The 19,211-nt window shown below is 42.8% G+C and overlaps 1 protein-coding gene across 3 annotated transcripts in view; it reads right to left on the bottom strand.

Annotated features, from left to right (window-relative positions):
- ZNF827 (zinc finger protein 827) overlaps positions 1-19,211 on the bottom strand; it is a 100,772-nt gene continuing 81,561 nt past the window's right edge. Inside the window, exons 10-17 of one of the 3 annotated variants that reach the window (XR_009486154.1) lie at positions 13,639-13,776; positions 11,930-12,101; positions 10,279-10,445; positions 7,173-7,364; positions 6,901-7,078; positions 5,504-5,648; positions 4,397-4,561; positions 3,991-4,128 (exon numbers count right to left, since the gene is read on the bottom strand). Coding sequence is in view for 1 of the 3 variants with exons in the window: in XM_059843972.1 (XP_059699955.1) it covers positions 3,321-4,128; positions 6,901-7,078; positions 7,173-7,364; positions 10,279-10,445; positions 11,930-12,101; positions 13,639-13,776 (1,655 nt within the window). In the remaining 2 variants the exon portion in view is untranslated. Of the gene's footprint in view, positions 4,129-4,396; positions 4,562-5,503; positions 5,649-6,900; positions 7,079-7,172; positions 7,365-10,278; positions 10,446-11,929; positions 12,102-13,638; positions 13,777-19,211 lie in introns of all 3 variants that reach the window. The other 2 variants (XR_009486155.1, XM_059843972.1) reach the window with 2 other exon arrangements.

The raw sequence follows: 19,211 nt of genomic DNA, 5'->3' as shown, positions 1-19,211 counted from the left end.
TATAGCCAACCTTTTAATTAGAGTATATTGTACTTCCAAACTGGATACACTAGAAATTGGCAATGCAACATAAGATGCAAAGAAATATACCAGTTACTGTCAAAATGACCCTGTACAGCCTTATAATGCAAAAAGCTTTGTACAATACAAATTTTTATTAATGTACACAAACCTTGACAGAATGATATTTGAACATAATACAACAAGTAAAAAAAAAAAAAAAAAAAAAAAAAAAGAAGAAAGAAAAAAGTGCTGAGAACTTTAACTGAATTGCTGAATGGAAAAACACGCCAGCTTTCATTAAAGAATGCATAGTGAAAACCAGTATGAAATTACCTTTATGGTGGGGGGAATTTATCAGAACTGTTGGTCATTAATCAGTAGGGGGAACCTCTGGAGAACATTCCTGTCTTTAGTCTTGAACTGCAAACAAATTATTTTAATATGCAAGAGTTCTGATAAATAGGGTATTTTTTTTTTCTTAAAAAAATAAAAACCTCCTAACACACTTTTCCTTACAGAGAAAACTTCTATAACTTGCCAGAAAGGATGAATTTATCCTTTCCAAAGTGCTAAACAAATTTCCCAGGTACACTAAACATTGCCAAGTCAGGTACTGGTGCAGTGGAACACGGTCAAAACACGTGGCGGTCACATACGGGCAGCTCGTTCTTGGAAGTTCCAGCCCCATTTAAACTGCCCTTTGGTTTAGGTACAGTGGCCTACAATTATAACATTCCTCCTTCTTCTTCCTCCTGGACAGCTGTACCTTACCTGGAGTTGGTGTGAAAAACAAGCTTTTGGATTGGGGAGTATTTGGTTTTCTGTGGTGTGGTCAGAGACGCGCGTGTGGAGCGTGTTTTACAGAACTGGTAGAGCTGCTGGGTACAGATTGCAGATTTCATGCTGTCAAGATAGTAACTATTTTATGCTCTGGGTACTTCCCAACACAGTATTTTCTATTTAGTCTGTGCTCCCAGGGAGGTGTGAGCAGGAGCTCTGATGGAGTAAAGCATGGTGAGCAGGGCCCTGAGTTAGATAAGTTGTTTACAGAGGTTTACGTGCAGCTTGGAGCAGCTGGGTTCTCTCTGCTGCATAGACAGACCTGCCAAGTGCTCATCAGAACCAAAATTGTCTGCTGGAATGTAAACAAATGGTGAGACTTCTCTGTCCTGTAACTAATAATGCCAAAGGATAACCTGCTATGATTTTGGATATTTCCCCCTTGTAACTAACTTCCAGTATGGTAACAGGAGTGCGCAGATTGGGACGTCCTCCACATACAGGAATAATTTGGTCATGACAGTGGAGAATGTTTGGCCATCTCAGTACAAAACAAACGTAGGGATCTTGCAAATAGGTTAAAGTGATGCAAGTTTTGCATCCAGAAAGTCTTTCTACACAAGCTTCATTTAAGAACTAATGAAGATTGAGTTACATTTCTACTTGTCCATATGGCTAAGAGCCCTTGTGGACAAGAAATGCCTTCCTGAACCAGGTCATTGCTTTCCTGCTGGGGTGGTTGGATCCCCCCATCCCACAACAACCTGTAGAGGAAGTTCCTTCAGGACAGCATGAGGGTGGGCAGATAGCATGAAAGATGTGACTCAGGGCACCTCCTACAGTGGCTTGGACAGGGAGGGGACTGTGGCAAAAGCTAGGTCAGACACTTCTAATAGCTGGTAAAAGCCAGCCAGGTCCAAATCCAAGAGACACCACGGAAAACAGTAATTCAGTGTGAAGGCATTCCTGTACATCACATGATCATTCTGAAAGGCTTCACATTTTATACTTCCAATTGTAAAACAGAGTGCTTTTAATCCCAGTCTTTCTTCCCACATATTAAGTTGTCTAAGGAATAGAAATCAATTAATGGTCAGTTAGCTTCTCTTGCATTAAGATCACTCTTGGCATTTTGAGATTAACAAAGGTTATACAACCAATCTGCATTTGCTTCTTCCTGCAATAAAGTGCTACATATTACATGTCATTTTAATGACCACAAGTAGGAGCATTAAATAAGTACAAAGTTAGCTTCCTAACAGGACACACTCTATCTGCCATCAACAGAAAGGAATAAAGTATTACTGATGACATGGAGGGGAGCGAGAGGACTGTCAAATTTGCAAGTACAATTGAAATACTGAGGGTATAAAAGAGAACTTTATGGTTCCAAAAGCATCTTTTATAGCTTTATATTTCAAAGAAGTTACTGGTACCTTTTCAAATAAACAGTCTTATTAACTTCAGCCCACAATTTGTTTTTTTTCTTTTTTTTCTTTTTTTTGCAAGTGAGAAACAAACTAGTGCAAGACTAAAGCACTGTGCAAAACTGCCTTTTTTTTTTAGTCTGAGTATTTATACCCAGAATTTATCCATACCCTTTTTAAATCCCCTTGTTGGATTTTTTTTTTCCACCATAGAATTCTAGTTATACAAGTTGTTCCTGCAAAGTAAAAGGTAACCACTGCATAATACAGTATATATATATATATAATATTTATATGCCCTTTTAAATCAAAAGATGTATGCTGTGGCCCAGAGGCAGGTGTTTGTCACACCTGTGTAAGAGCTGAGAGTTGGGCCTGCTGTGTGGGTGTGTAGGCTGCACACACTGCATGTGTGTGGACATACACACTCTTTCTATTGTCAGGCTCTCATCCTGCAGTGCTGAAAGCAACTTTTTTCCTCACCGGTTCTACCCCAAATCCTCAGACCATGACCACTGAATACAAGGCATCAAACAATTAAAGGAAGCTGCAAACAGCACTGAAATAATACACCAGTTCTCCCCCTGCCCCGCCCCAAACATTGCTCCTGAACAGCTCCACGGTTCAGGGGGAGGCTGGGGGAAGGCAGGGAGCGAGTGTGTGGAAAGAGGAAAAGAAGGATGATTAAAGAAGCCAATCCAAGGGATGTGCAAAAGCAATGTCATGGCACACTACAGGCAGCCTCTCTTCCACGCACCCGCACGCACACAAAGCCCAAAAATAAAATGCATCAATATGTCATCTTACAAGTGCTGATTGCCAATAAGGACACTCTTTTTTTTTTTTTTTCAGCTTAACAAGACAAAATAGTTTCTTAGATAAAGAGTACTGGGAACATGCCTCTGAAGGTAGAAGTATGCAGTAGGTCACCTCTTGGAGATTTAATAAAGCAGCTTTCATGTCAATGCAATAAGAATACACACAGAGCCATTTGCTAAACCTCACTAATGATATGGTACAAGTGTTCGTTACCTCTCGGGGCTACGGCTTGCAGCAATGTGTAACCTGCTGGGTTTGTCGGGGGATTTTTGGTACAGAATGCAACTGCCCTCAGACAGTTTCTGCCCTTTCTGTTAGTCCAAGGTAGGCAAGGAAGGAGTGTTTAGGTGAAGAGGCACCTCCCGGTGCAGTCTGAGGTCTGGGTGGATGGAATGTGAGATCGTAGTGGTTTTTGGGGAAAAACATTGTTAAAGGAATAAGGTGGGCAAACTCTGAGTTCCAGTATTTATCGAAGCACAGGGAAGTGCCGTTGATGGCCAAGGCTTTCACTGCCAAGTTTGGCTCTGCCCCGCTGCCATGTGCGGCCGACATAGCTACTGTTTGCAGGGCCTGGGAGGCAGACATAACTGAGAGGGGTGACAGAAGGTTCCTGGAGCTGATCACTGGGAGGAGCGGACTGGCTTCCTTGGAGGTTGAATACTGGCCCTTCTTCTCCTCTTCAGAGCAGTCCCCATTCTGGTGCTTCTTCACGTGGCGGCTGAAGACAAAAGGGTGGGTAGTCTTGAACAGGCACTCGTCACAGCTGAAGGTCTGGCGTGGAGCGTGCTTCAGTTTCTTGTGCAAGTTGAGATTGTCTTTGCGTTTGCAGCTGTAGCTGCACTGGTCACAGTGAAAAGGGCGCTCGCCAGTGTGGACACGCACGTGCTCGATCAGCTTGTTGGCCGTCTTGGACAGGTAGCCACACTGGTCACACTTGTAATGGTTGCCAAGACGGTGCTCTCGGATGTGCATCTCCAATTCCAGCTGGTTGGCTTTCACTGTCTGGCAGATCCGACACTTGTACTCCATCTTGTAGTGAGTCTTCAGGTGGCACTCCATGGCTGCAGGGCGGTTCGTGGAGTAGATGCAGAATGGGCACCTGGCAACACAGCAAGGAGGGGCAGGGACAAAGAAAAGAGGAGTCACTCAGCTGGCAGAGCTGCCTTCCTGCTTCAACCCTGGCACTCAGCCCCTTTCTGACCTACTAAGGAGGAGAAAAAGGCACTCAGTTCTCCCTGTGAAGCCTCTTTCTGATATCTGGTTCACCTTGACACATCTCTACCTAAAGGAGGTTTGCCCATTCAATGGCATTCCTAGGAAAACATTGATTCACTCTGAAGGAGCATCCCTTTAACCTTCTGGCTTACCTTGACGGGTTCTTCCCCCAAAGCAGGCCGGGGAGTGCAGGGTGGGTGACTGATGCACAGGTACTTTGTGTAACGATTCCTAGTGTTTGCACGAAGTCACTTTGGCCATTTTTTTCCATAAAGAAGTGGTTTAAAGTGAGTGTTTACAGATGAGTATGAAAACAGCTGTTTAAGTAAAGATGGAATAAACTTGTAATACCACACGTACAGCAAAAGCTTAGGAATTCCCTCTTATGTGACCATGAACAATAAGCTTGCTGGGTATCCTGCTAGGAGCAGCTAAAAGCCAGGCTGCTAGGATGATTTGTAGGGACTTCCATTTCTGGGAGATGAGCTAGGCATGCTGAAAGGGGTGTGTGCTTGGCAGTGTTTGCCTACAGCTGCCTCTGCCGTGGCAGGAATTGCTCCTGTGTAGGGACAGGATGTGGCTTCTTCTTACTCACAGCAGCAAGCATCCGGCCTGGGGTGGACATGGCAAAGGGCCTCACCCCAGTTCCTGAGCCAGGAGAGGCCAAGAAGGGTAGAGAAGGGAATCATGAAAGTTTGGAAAGAAGCCTGAGCTGCATGCTGAACAAGCCTGGCCACCCACCAAACCCCAAACAAACCCAAAACAGTTGCTTGGTGCAGCTGAGATGAAGTTGGTGGGGACAGCTCCCTGCCAGGGGTCTCTGCTGTATTGAACCAAGCACGCACCTTCCACATGGAACTGGTGAGCTCAGAGAGCCAGGCTGGATAAAAACTTACAACTAAGGCAGCTGGCTGCTGTCTTCCAACATCCCTAGCTGCCACACATCTGCATTCGCTGTTTAACAGGTCTGCTAATCGTGTTCTGGCATTTTGGAGAATTTCTAAGCTGAGATTCTCTCTCTCCCTACGTGTATTTTCCTTGCTACGTCTGGTTGCACATACAGGTATAATAATGATCTACAAGTTAATCAAGAGATTTTTGAGGAAAGTGAGTAATAACAGAACAAAGAGATACAAAAACACCTGGACACATTTCCTGATGTACATCAAGTACTCTGATCCAGAGAGGGAGCCTGTCACTGAGGCTTCTAATGTGATTATCTCTTTCACCAGAGGACTTAGCTGTCAATGCACACATACCTCTCCTGGGCTGGGTGCTCTCTGGATCAGAATCTCAGATTTTGACCTGGAGCTGGAAGAATCATGTTTTTTTTCTCTTCCCCCACAGCAAACAGGAGACAGAAAAATACAATTTACTTAGATCTCTTCAGGCTCTTCTGGATGCCTTAAAAAAAAATAAACCAGAGCTTTTTCTTAGATGCAGCTTTCAAGGTACCTAATTATTACTTGAATTGGGCAGGAATATAGACTGAGAAACCCATTCTGTCGGGAAGACTTGAGTCATATTATGGTCATGGTTTTCCCTTGGTAAATAGAACAGATTTTATGCAGCTTAAACCAAATGTGCATTAGACAACTGGTCTGTATTCCAAGGCAGACATCCCATCGTTCTGACACAGTGCTTGTTTCTCAATCTGGTCTTCTTTCCACATTCAGTCATCTCAAGTGACCACAGATCCCAGTCTGTGGAACTACTGAGCTGGAGACCAGAGACTGCCTGGCAAACAGGACCAGTTTTCCAAAGCTGCACGCGGTAACGTTGGACGCGGTGCGCTCCTCGTGTCCCAGCCACAGCACACCGACATCAGCCTGCTCAGCAAGAGCAGCAGAAGCTGGGAGCCCTGTGCTCAACCCTAGCTGGGCTCCCAGTGGTTCCAGCCTTTTTTCCTGCAGCAGCTGGACCAGACAGAGGCCAGGGATGTGCCTCTTTCATAACATCCCACTGCCTGCCCAGAGACAAGCGTATGGCTCCAGCAGTCCCTCCTTCCCTCAGGGGTCTGACTTTGACAGAAGGGCACACTCATTCTCTTGAAACACTGCTCTGCACCAAAAGACCTTAAAGATACCACCACAGCCAAAACCAAAGGGCTTTTATCTTAAAAGACTGTATTACTCATTACATGTTAATTTATACAATAGTGATTGTTGTGGGGCATGCAAACAAAGCAGAAAGCATTCAAGTTATTCATTCTTAGAGAGATATGACTTTGGATTTGAGAATACAAAGGCTATAACCTTTAAGGTTGTAACTTCATACCTAGAGGCTGTACAGGACTTAGTTTCTTTGAGCCAGTGCTGGGAGCTTCTTTTTGCTCTGATGCCTTGGAAAAAACCCTTATTTTGCCAAAAGCTCTTTGCAGTACTGCCTCATTCTCTGTAGGACCCATCACATACTGTCACCTCTTTGACTTGAACGGGGAAAGGACCACAGCTTGTTAGAGCTCCTCTGCTGCTCGCTTACCAATCTGCTGTAATGATGCAAGCCTGAAGGACAGGCCTTGGGTCTTCTGAACACAAGGAAGCCCCAAATCTGGATTATTAGTTAACCAACCCTTTCTGACTGACTTCCTTTTGTCCTATCCCCACAGTATTAAGGTGCTTAACACAGTAAAAGTTTGTGTACTTGCTTTCCTTACTTGAGCCCACCGGTGGGGACAGTGTGGCATTTCTTGTGCTCCAGTAATTGCTCAGGTGTCTTCATGAACTTGTGGCACACGTCACACTCGAACATCCGTGTGATCAGGTGGATTTGCAGGTGACGCTCAAACATATTTTTTGTTTTGCAGACAAAGTTACAGAAAACACATTCAAAGCCTGAAAAACAGAACAGCAGAACCTAGTACTTACACTGTGGCCAGACTGACTGCATAGAGAGTGAGAGTTTGTATTTGTTAAACAATATTTTTACCTTTCTCTGACTTCTCTTCAGTGTTCACTGAGGTCTGACTACCAGGCACTACAGAAATGACCAGTAGGTTGTTTGACCCCTTGGCTTTTGGGGTTATATCTGCATCTTCTTTGCTGTTGGCAGAGTCGCTCAGTGCTGACAGCGAAGATGAAGATGGACTGTTAGTCTCACTGGGTGTCTTCCTCTCTTCAGCTGAAAAACAAAGAATAATAACTAGTTCAGCAGATTAGATGGAGTCTCCATGATTCTGTTCTAAACTTCAGGGAGCACTTACATTCAGAGTTAATTGAAAACAAATCTGAAATTAGTTGAGCTGATTTAAAAAAACACTGTTGGGCCTCCTTCCTTTTTATCAGTGTTTAACCACAGTACATCTCTCAGTTTATGCTGCAATTGAGTGCTTCTGTGATGGTAGAGGGAAGGGATCATACAATTCTACTTCATGACTGGACTGAAAAAAATCCCAAGAAAACACTTTGATTACTCTGCGTTCAAAAACTTGTCACTCAGAAAGGGAACAGAATTTCTGTAGGTTTGAGAGGCAGAAACCAAAAGTACCTACTGGTCCAAGCTAAACTTCCCCCACCTTTCCATTTATGTGGATCCAGTGAGTAAATTTGGGATGAAGGGTAAAGGAGAATAATCTCCCTCACTGCACTGAAGAGCATCCTCAGTAATCATTGCAGAGGTAACAGCATGGACTCAAGATTTATATGTTTTTATTAGGATCTCCTTCAAAGATAATTGAAAAGCATGTTATTTAACTGGACCTAGAGACAGAGCTTCTTTATGGAAGAAAGAAAGAAAGCATCAGCACTTCCTCATGTGTGCAATAAATGTGTGAAGTCCAAGTCCCAAGTCTTATCACACACTAGAACTTAACAAGAGAGAGAGTTCCCATATGAGAACTGCCATGAGCCAGAGAGGCAAGGATGGGCAAATTATTCCCTCCCATCCATGTCCTGGTTCAATGAGAGCTGTGTTAAAAGCTGAGACTTCACTTAAACTTCAAATTCTCCATGTGATACAAACCCCTGATCAAGGCCTCTGCAAACACCAGCACCTGTGTACTTAACTTTAAACTGAGTGGCACCTTTAAGATAAAAACGTAGGAATGGACTAATGAAATCTGATGACCCGAGCTGCCAATAGGGAGGATGACTGGATATCATACAGAAAGATTCACTGACCTTGGGGACAAGAGTAATACAAATGGAATGAAATTTAATAGCACAGAGAACAAGGTTATGACCTGAAGGGCCAGTAACAAGAGTTTTTGCTAAAAATGAGAAGAGCTTAAGTTGGAAACAGTCAAGGAAAACAAAACCAGAATTGGAGCAGAACAAGGGATGAATATGAGCAATCAGTGTTGGGGAGCCTTCAAGAAAGGTAAATGTGATCACAGAATGTTATCTGGTTTGTACTGCCACCACTGCTTATTTCATTTCAGCATGTACAGCTGTGATTGCATCTGTCTAGAACAGGGGTTCCAACAAGAACACATGCAGTGAGAGATTGGTACAGCAGGGAAACTGTGTTCCATATAGGAAAAGGCTCAGTATACATTTAGAGGGCAGAATGTTGTTCTCCAGAAATGTACCAAGGGAATAAATACTGTGGAAGGAGGGATGAAAGGTGGAGGGAGAAAAAGGAGGACTGGTGTTTCAGACAGAGGGCAGTTCTGGACAAGAACAATGTATGTGTACTCTGATTATCACTATGACACCACTGGAAATTTTAAAAAGGTCCCTGATCTTTAATGCAAGAAGTCTACAGCAGCCTGTCTCTTGAAATAGTTCATTTAAAACAATGATACTTCTTTGAAGGCATATGCCATATCCTCACAGTCCCTTTATGACCTGGTAACATCACAGGATAAGGAACTGGAGTCAAGTGACCCAGAAAATCTATTCTATTTTTCACTCTGTATTTGCCATATGTGTGAACATTTGGCTGAATCACCAGCTGAGGGGCTCACTTGGGCAGGGTGAAGGAAGAACAAGGGGGTTTTGCCTATCATCAAAAGACAAGTAGCAGTTTCAATCTTTTAGCCACAATAGGAAAATACAGCAGAGCACAGCTCACTTTTGAGCTCTGAGGCTTTTCACATAGCTATGGGTGGTGTTTCTCATTTGCCTTGAACTCCTCTTTATGAAGTGAAGTAGTGCTGAGAACTACGCTGGCATAAAATCCCTTGAGAGCTTTCCAGTAGTTCATATTTCTGTGGTTCCATTTAACTTATGTATCTGTGAACATAACCAATTGTATTCTTCTCTCCCCTCTTCTTCATCCCTCCTGTTTTCCCAATTTTATTCCTGGTAGGACAAGAAAAGCAATTCAGTGGTGGAAAAGTTGTGCTGGATGCAATCAGGTTCGGTATTGTAAATACAACTGTGAGTAGTTTGTGGCAGCAAAAATGCTTCTTCCAGGTCTTATAAAAGAAATTAATTAAGAAGATTCCATTTTTCTTCTCCTTAAATTGTGCCAGACTTCATTAGTTGGACTAAGCATATGGAGCTTGTTTGAAAACTGCTATTGCTCTTATCCCTGGCTATTAAGCGAGCAGGACCAGGGAGCGAGCACGACTTGTTCTGCGATTTAATATAAAGTACATTTATGGTATTGCTGAATCAGAGTGTCAACTAAACACCAGCATCAAATTCCAAACTGATGGACTGGGGGGCAAACACAGAGAGGAGCAAAGCTCAACATAATGTTTATTTCAGACTTAGAGCCAGGTATGCACAATTAGCCCTCAAAGTCACCTTATCATCGCTGAAGTCAAAGCAGGATTTTGATGAAATAGTAAACCAGAAAAACAAATGAAATATTTGACTGACTCCAGCAGGAGAGGGGATTTGGGGGATAAGTGGAATAGGAAGAAGAAGGGCTAAGTAGTCCTTCATTTACTTCGCTAAGCTTGAAAATTGATCTGCACTACCAGATTATTTGCCTGGCTGGAGTCCAATTCACTTCAACTTTGAGAGATAAGGCCTTAATTAGCAAGCATTTCATTGAAAGCAGAGTGCTAATGGGAAGTGTGAAGGTTGCACCTAAAAAGCAAGGAAGAGAGAGATCACTGCAGCTGGGAGAGAGGGATCATCACCTGTGTGCTTGTTGTTGACATGAGCCTTCATTTCTGCCTCTTCCATAGTGACAAAATCGCATGCCGTGCAGCAAATGGAGAACATCCACTGCTCCTTATCCACATGGAGGGACATATGACTGACAAACTGGACATTCATCTCTGTCTCAAACCCACACACATGGCAGCTGCAGGCAGAAGAGAATTCAAAAGTAAAATAAACATTAAAAACCAAATCAGAAACAGAAGCCTATTGCCTTTCCCTGAATTTGTAAGAGGAAACTCACAGCACAGTTTTCTGCTCTTCCTCGCTGCTCAGTGTTCACTGCAAAACTCTTTTGTCTGCTGAACTGCCTTTGAACTGATGGCCATGCCAATGTGATTAAGGGCAGGCACAATGCAACAATCCTGTACATGCTATAATGATGCTAAATAATCATAAAGTTAATTAAAAACTACAGATTCCAGATGCTGTGCATCACCTAACCGATTCCTTTGGGCAATAAGAGGCACTGCAGCTTTGCCAAGATGTTTAGTACAGCTGATACACTGACAAACAGAGAGCTTGCTGCACACTCCAGGAGTGATTTTCAAGCTCTGGAATGGTTCCCATGCCAAACTGGGATCTTGAGCAAAACTGCCTGGCAGTTTCAGTGTAAGCAAGTAAAAATGGGTTCAAACATTTCTTATGCTTGACTGGAAAACAGCAGTCTTCAGCTATGCAAATAATTAGCAGGGATACAGATTTTGCAGCCAGCACATAAACAGAGTGATACTGAGAGGCAGTGGAAAGGACCCTTTAATTTAACTTTCTTTGCAGAGTCCTCCTCTTGCTTTGATTAGGCCATTAACATTTAAAACAAGCCAGAAAGATTGGAAAAGGCACATACTCCAGGGCACTATTTTGCTTTCCCAAGGGGAAGCACTAGATAATCTAATCCAGCAGGTCTCATTTATTTCTTACTTCTATGATTTCGTAATTAAATCTGCTCTTGGCACTTTGACTAAAAGTAAGAGTGATTTGGTAATCTGCTTGGCCACTAGAGTGCACATCACAGTTTGCAGAGTGCACAACAGTGCATACAACAAGAAGAATGTCTAAATATCCATTTTATCTGGGCAATTCCTTTCAATTTGTCAGGCAAATTCTCCTGAAGGTTTTTTTTTCTTTCACCGTGTTGGTCACAGAAAGTATATACCTCTAGGAAAGAGAGGAAATGTGGAGATTGATATAACAATTCTTGATAACACTTTTAAGCTATTTGATTTCATGGTTCGGCTGAAGACAAGGGCACAATCAGAGGTGACTGGAAGCACTGAGCTTTAGATTCACTGTGAATCTGTGTACCTGACAGGATGTTTCCAAACACAAAACTTAAAGGAACACTGCTTAAAAAGTTAGAGGGGCTTCTAAGAGCCCAGCTGGCTCACAAAGCCTCTTAAAAAAAACCAACCCCACAGGAAACCCCCCGAGTCCTTCCCAATGGCCAGCCAAGTCAAACAGCACGAAGCAGCCAGCCGGGGTTCGCTGCTCATCCTAAGCCAGATATGGGCAAGACAAATGCTGCAGTCATGGCTCCAAGCCCGCAGCACCAGAAGGGTGGCCCTGTCCCACGTCCTCAGCAGGCACACAAGGCAGTGCCTGGTGCCCAGCCCCTGTCTGGGTGCTCACCTGTAGTAGTAAGGGTGCTTCTTTCCGTCGCTGCCCTCGGCCGTGACGGCGCTGACGATGTCCTCCGTGTCGGTGCTCACCAGCTTCACCGAGTGCACAGTCAGGTGCTGGTTCAGGTTAGCACGGCACTTAGCAGCATAGGGGCACAAGTGGCATTTGTATTTTCTCTCTTCTGAAAAAAGGAGCAGAAAGATGTGAGTGTATACCTCAGTCTGAAGCCAGCTGCTTTGAAAGCTGCCAGTAACCAAGCGTGCATTCCTTTGGGTTTCTCCAAGAGGCTTTCAGGATGAGGTACTTGGGAAGCTCGACATTTCAGAAGTTTATTGGAGTCCAAAGAAATTACCCAGGAAAAAAAACCCAACTAATTTGAAAGTAGTTTAGGGCAAGTTTTTTTAATTTGTTCTACCATTTGTAGTTGGATAATATAAAACTTTATAAACTGGAAAACTGGGGCAACTGCTGTTCTGGGAGCTGCAGCAAAGCCAGTGGAGAAACAGGTCAATAGTCTACAACTACTTCCTTTACCCAGCATCTTTTATTTGATTTTTGGACTTATTGTTGAGGTTGCCCATGTGATTGCTTGCAGAAAGCTGATGGTTGATGATTTTTTAAATTAAAATCTGATGGTAGGAGGTAGGGGAACACTGTATATCATCAGTCCAGTTCTAAACATGAACTAATGAAAAAGCTCACTCAAAGAACAGTGGAAACAAATAAACTAATTCATCATGAGTTTCTGATGCTTCACAATTTTAAATACTCCTCTTTTTTATTTTAAATTAATAATTTCTAGATCCCGGCAGCACAGTTTTTGTGCATGCACCAGGCTGCATTTTGCAAAGGGTTGATTAAAATAACCAAACGTTACGTCTGCTTTTACAACCTTTTCCTTTGAGGGTCTGCTCCTCTAAAATTGAAATATAATGCTATAAGTGTGAGGGGAAAGGCATTCCATAAAGCAGCTTAGGACTAAGGAAACCCCACTAGACCATGGAGGATCTGAGCCTTTTCAGGATGGATCTGCTGGATGGCTCAACATACACTGGCATTATACCAACAGGATTTCTCAGCACTACATGGGAAATTCTTGCTTCCAAGTGTTATTTTATGCAGTGCACCTCAGCAGGCTGACAGAGTACACCTTCCTTATAAAAACTCTTGTCTCAGCTGATTTGAAGTAGATTCACTTCAAGAAAGTTGATATGGGGTAGAACAGCCCCTGTTCCTCTCTGAACTGTATGATGACAGCAAAGATGAACGAGTTATCCAATTCTTTCAGTTTCACAGATCTAAAACACCAAAGCCAAATCTTTTGTTGTTCAGTGACACCTGAAAAGTTCATCAGGTGAATGATATTTCTGTCAAAAAAAACGCAAATCTGTCCAAAAAAAAGGCTGTGCCTTCTCTTCAGAACTCCATTACCAAGCTTGGTTATCAGTTGGTGTCTACAGTCTCATCTGCTGAAACCTGGACAAACTTGAATCGACAGGTTTTGTAAGGAGAAGTTTCACGTAGGCTGCAAAGAAATAAAATGTTCACTCCCTCAGCCCGCTCCGACATTGTGTCCTGCTCCTGTGCTTGGCTCTGCCCCAGGTGAGCCGAGGATGGCTCACACACTCCTCTCCTTACCATCTTTCTCCTCCCTGAAACAAACCCCACAGAATTCCCAAGTGACAAGCTGTGACCAGCACATGCAAGCCCTGCCTTACCTGTGTGCAACGAGAGGTGCCGGGACAGAGTCTGCTGGCGACCAAACACTTTTCCACACACGTCACAGGGAAACAGCTGGTCGTTAAATTTCCAAGATGGCAATCCATTTCCCACCTCCAGCCCCAGCTTTTCTGTTTCTGTGCCAAAAAACACAAAGCCATCTTCAGAACTCTGAAGACTTGCAGATTTCATTCAGTAGAGCCCTGTAGGCGTCACATAAAATGCAGCACTTTGGCGGTGTGCTGTGTGATCTGGCACATGAGCTCATTTAGAAAGGAAACTCCCATTGCTGGAAAGGAAATGAATCTTTCATACAGGATCTTTCATACACACTCTAAAGCAGACTACTGAGCCAAAGTGTTCTGGACATAGGCACAGCCAAGGAGTTGAACCAGGTTATGTACAGAGAGAAAGTCAAGAGTGAGCAGGGCAAGCATTAACCTCTAATTATGGTTTTGTGGAACAACTACTCCTTTGGCTTTTTCAGTCACCCACCTTTGCCTGGTGCAAGAAGAAGCCTGGTCTGAGATGGTCTATCTAACACTGGATTATTATTCAAAGCTGAATAAAGATTTTCAGATAATTTCTTTTCTCCTGAGGCAGGAATTCTTGCTACATAGAATGACAGAATAATTTAGATTGGAAAAGACCTCTAAGATCAAGTCCACCCATTAACCTAACACTGCCAGGTTCATCACTAAAGCCATGCTCTAAAGTGCCAAATCTACACACACCCATAAGCAGTCTGACTCTGAAGACCAGAAGATTGCTCAGACAAACATTAAAACAAAAGACACAGCACCCCAGTATATGGCTGACATCTGAGGTAAGCTCTACCCAGCACTGCTGTCCTCTGCCATCAAAATCCCCAGCAGCTTAGAGAGCCATTGAAAAACTGTGACCCAGAGTGAGCTATTATCTTTTAATAAGTGGTTTTAATTGTTTCAAGAACAGACCGAGTCTGCAACACAGAAAAAAAGAAACCCAACAGAGCATAGAGCACAGATATGAAAGCACTCTGTAAGGAAGTCAAGAGAAAGGGACTGGGAATGAAGAAGAGGGAAAAAGGTTACACAATGCTTCAAGAAGTTGAAAGCATGGCCAGTTTTGACTTGGACAGGATGGATCAAAAAGCAGGTAGAGGCTGGGGACAGCAGTGTACTACTTAAAACAATAAGAGAAAGAGCACCAGCAAGTCTTGAGTGAAACAATACTCTGTGCAAGGGCCCTGTTCCCTGAGGAGAAGGGACTGCTGTTGTAAGAGGTGCACAGACCTACAAGGGTACTTTTTAAACACAGCAGCCAGTAGTGAGGAGCTTGGTGTAATTCTTCTAGTTCCACTGGAAGGAAGGATGGCACTGGCAGAGCACTTTCCCCAAACCAACACTGCCTCTGGGATTGCTGCCCAGAACAAGCTCCACCACTGTGTATGAACATGGACATGCCCTGATGGAGGAAAACCACCTGGCTGGCATTTCCAGGTAAATGGGGGGAGAGGAGCTGGGGACAGGACTTAAAACACATTATAGTGAGCATAAGTCAACATGGTGGAGTTTGGCACAAACAGCAAAATCTTCATCCCATGAAGCCTTGAAGAATAAACAACCCCCCCCCGCACTGGCAGCCTCTCACTGACAGTCAGCTACCACTGCAGATGTAACTACCATGGCTGAGAGACTCTCTCCTTCAGAGAGAGATTTTCACACAACTCCACTGTGGTTTAGGCAAAGAGCTGTCAAATACTGTATTTAATTTAAGCAATAATAAAAACAATGCCTCATTTGGGGCAGAGAGTCCACATAGCAATCTCAGCAAATTTAGGGCTGGCCATACTCGCCAGCCCCTTCTTCACTTACTGCTGTTTCATTCTCCTGTGACCCTGAAATATGTACAATATTCACACCAGAGGAATTCTGAGCCACCTCTGAGTGCTACCATCCAACAACACATTTTTCTTAAAAAAAATTCTAGTTAGAAAACAAGTTCTGCTTATTCAAAACACTCATTTTGTGAAATTAAAAAGGAAGACATCCCCCATCCCCTAAGGGCTGTAAGTGACCCATAACCTCTAAGAACTTCAATAAAGAAGGATTCTTTTTCTTGCTACCCTTGAGTTCCAAACAATGGAAAAATCTGACTCTGTGGTAGCACTACAGATGTTTCAGCAGAGCTTTTTGAGTACATAATCAAAACAGTGCTTCAAATGAGGAAAATAGTAATAATTATAAGAGAAGGTCACAAGGGTGTAGGTTGCTTCAATATGGTCCCAACAAAAAATGAATTAATTGGAACATGTACCAAACAAGCAGGCTCAATTAAGTAAATAAGTCTCTTAACAATTCATTTCAGTATTAGTCATCAGCCCTCTTTTATCTCTTAAGAAAAAGAAATATAATATCTTTTTCCCTATGAGGGATTGTCCTGGGAAGCTCATGGGAAGCTGGAAAAATAGCAGCTTTCTGATTATGTCAAACTGGTGACAGCCAGTCCCTTGCAAAGCAGCTGCATATTTTTCATTGATGCAAAAGAAGACACTGAGGTGCTTTGAAAGTCCTTCTGTTTACTTGAAAGGTGCATTTGTGGAGCCATAACTACAGTGCTTCTTCCTTCTGACTGAATCTTCTCTCTGCACCAAAGTGCCTTTCCTATTCCGCAGCTTCTTAGCTTGCTCATGGCAAACCAGAGCTGGTCTCTTGCAACAGGAGCCTCAGCACTTTGTGAAAGATTTCCCAGCTCCAAGGGAAACCACCTATTTCCACCCATCCTACCCTCTGGGCAAGCTCTGGCTGCATGCTGGAAACTGAAGCTCTGCGTCCATGCAGTGGTCCGGAATCTTCCCAGAACATGCCTGGCCCCTGACCTCACCAGGGACCTGAAGAGTCACGTGAGCCAACTTCTACATTCATTCCTTGGGCTCTGGCTCTAACTTATTAATTAATTAATTAATTCCAGGGAACGGTGTTTTCTGGGAAGTGAGTACAGGCCCAGTGACTCCAGGACCACAACACTGGGCTGTGCACAATGTTCTCTGTGCACGCCTAAGCCCTGTTCCCAGGCAGCCAGTATTGTTAGCCTTAAAGAACACCTTACACAGTGGCCAGGAAGAAGATGGACTGAGAGCAACTAATGTTAAATAATAAATCACCATTGTGAAAGATGTCTCACAGAAATCCATTGTTCACCATGACATCCCCTATACTAAAATGAAAAGGAAAACAAAAAGAGAGAGGGAAACAAAAGGACTTGATACAAGATTTCTGCTTTAAATGTCCACAGCAAATTCCAAAACTCTTATGTTAGAAAGTCATACAAGACAAAGTAATATTGAAATTATTAAGCAACAGATTGCATTTCTGTGTTTTGGAGTTTAAAACAAAATATGCTCAGTAAAATGAAAGGCCTCCAATTTCTCCAGTGCAACATTAAAAAGAAACAGAAGGATTAAGACTCAGGATATTACAAAGCTAGTGATACAATTATTTTGAAATAACTTTGTGTAGAACACTTAAGAGCTAAGAATCTTATGTAAAGGTAAGACTTAATAAATATAGTGAAATACATCTTTATGGACACCTTTCCTGCCCTCCCATCACTCCCTTTCTAGCCACAAGTCAGCTTCATAATGAGTAGCTGTGTGGAGCTGATCATCCAAGAAGGTTAGGAACTGCCACCATTTGTATTTCCTCTGAGATGAGGACATCAATTGCAGAAACATTGTTCTGTGCCTCCTTTTCCCCTTCCAAATAGATTTAATTTCTGGCAAACAAAGCACTGCAGCCTAAAAGAGTCACCATTTACCCCTTTCCTGAGGTGTTGGGCATACTTCTGAACACATATGTACTTTCAGTTTTCACATTTAGTAAGCAACCTTTTCCTCTTCCTCTCCAACTGATGGTATCAATACAGAGAGTGTGTTAACCACCCCTTCTGAAAAGTCTTTATCCTGACTTTTGTCAGGACATGCTTGGAGAGAGGACACCATAGCTGGTGGAAGCTGTAACTGAAGAAGAGGACGAGATGTGACCTGAATACAAAAGTGACTGTCTGGAGTCACCCAATCAGCCTTGTGACTGCTGGTGGCTGTCAGGCTCAAGAACTCCCCAGGGACTGGCTTTGGACTCTCAGATTTCGATTATTTATTTTCTTTTACTTTGATGTACTTGTCCATTACTGCTTCACAGTGTTTCATGCTACATTATGTTTTAATATGCTGTCCAATGCCCTGTCCAACTTTACCTCTTTAAACAAACAATGGAAAGAATGAAACCACTATTCAAGTGAAAAAGACAAGCCTAGGAAGACAAACAAAAAGTGTGCTGAGGTATCATTCAAAGAAGATAAATTAATATTTATAACCTTTGCTGGTTTTACTGTCTGCTGTCACATCCTGTAACTCACTTAAAACAGCTGCTTCTCTGTTTTATCCTCACACCTCCATAGACCTTGGAAGCAACCAAATCCACAAGGGTAGATCCTTATGGTCAGATGGAATCCCATGGATAGAAATGAAATAGATTGTTCTCTGCAATAAGTATTCCAGGTAGAGATGGGATTGAGAGGTGCTGATAAGCTTTAACATGGAAGCTCAAAATTCCTATTCTCTCCATTCTTCTGGAAGTGTATGTCAGGGTTATATTTTGGGTTATTCAGACATTTTGACACCACACAAATGGTCAAGGAGAAACCAGGCAAGTAATTTAAAAAATCAAATGAAGAGAAATCCTGTGAAAACAGAGAGTGGTGGTTAGAGTGCTTTTAATAAATGCTGCTTGCAGGCCACCAAACCAAAATTAATAAACTGACTAAGAAACAGTGGACAAGGTAACCAGGGTTCTGTGAGCTCATGGCAAGAGGATGAACACTCCTGTGCAGATGTCCAACAGGAAGGCATCTCACTTTGCTCAGAAAGACTTGGGACACTAAACAATCATCAGGAAACTTTTGGTTGCTCCCAGCCTGAGGTGAATTGCTGCTGTTTTTCCTTTGAGATCTGTGAAGTACCACACATTTACCCAAGAGGTAAATCCACTGCATGCATCTCTACAGGAATGTCAGAAAAGCTTGCTCCATTTGTAAGGTTATTTCTGTTTGGTTATGCCTAAAAGACAAAAACTTCAAGAAATTATTTATTCAGAAACAAGGTATTAAGGTCACATAATCATGCAAACATTGCTTTAAAAACATTTATTTGCTCAAAGAAATTTTCTTTCCTTCTTCTGTCTGCATTTATCTATCTTATTATACAGTCTTCCTATTTCTGCAGTGTTCCCATCATCAAAGATGCATTTTATTGCTTTGGAGTCTTCCCCTTACATGTTCATCCATCACCTCTGGCAAGCACACTGTATTTAAAAATTGAGAACTCCTTTTATGAAATATGTAATTATGGCTCTGTTGCAAGCTTGTTTGCCAAAAGCCTGTGAAAGGTTCCCAAGCTCAAAAATATATTGACTATACAGAATTGCAGTGCTCCAAATATTATATATCTTACTCCCTTTCCAACTTGCTTCCACAAAGGTTTTATTTGTAGGGCCAGAATCCTCATTTCTAGTAAGTCAGTTAAAATAAACAG

Source organism: Haemorhous mexicanus, chromosome 4, assembly GCF_027477595.1.
Source record: "Haemorhous mexicanus isolate bHaeMex1 chromosome 4, bHaeMex1.pri, whole genome shotgun sequence".
Taxonomy (NCBI): Eukaryota; Metazoa; Chordata; class Aves; order Passeriformes; family Fringillidae; genus Haemorhous; species Haemorhous mexicanus.
This window is presented reverse-complemented; position numbering and strand designations above follow the sequence as displayed.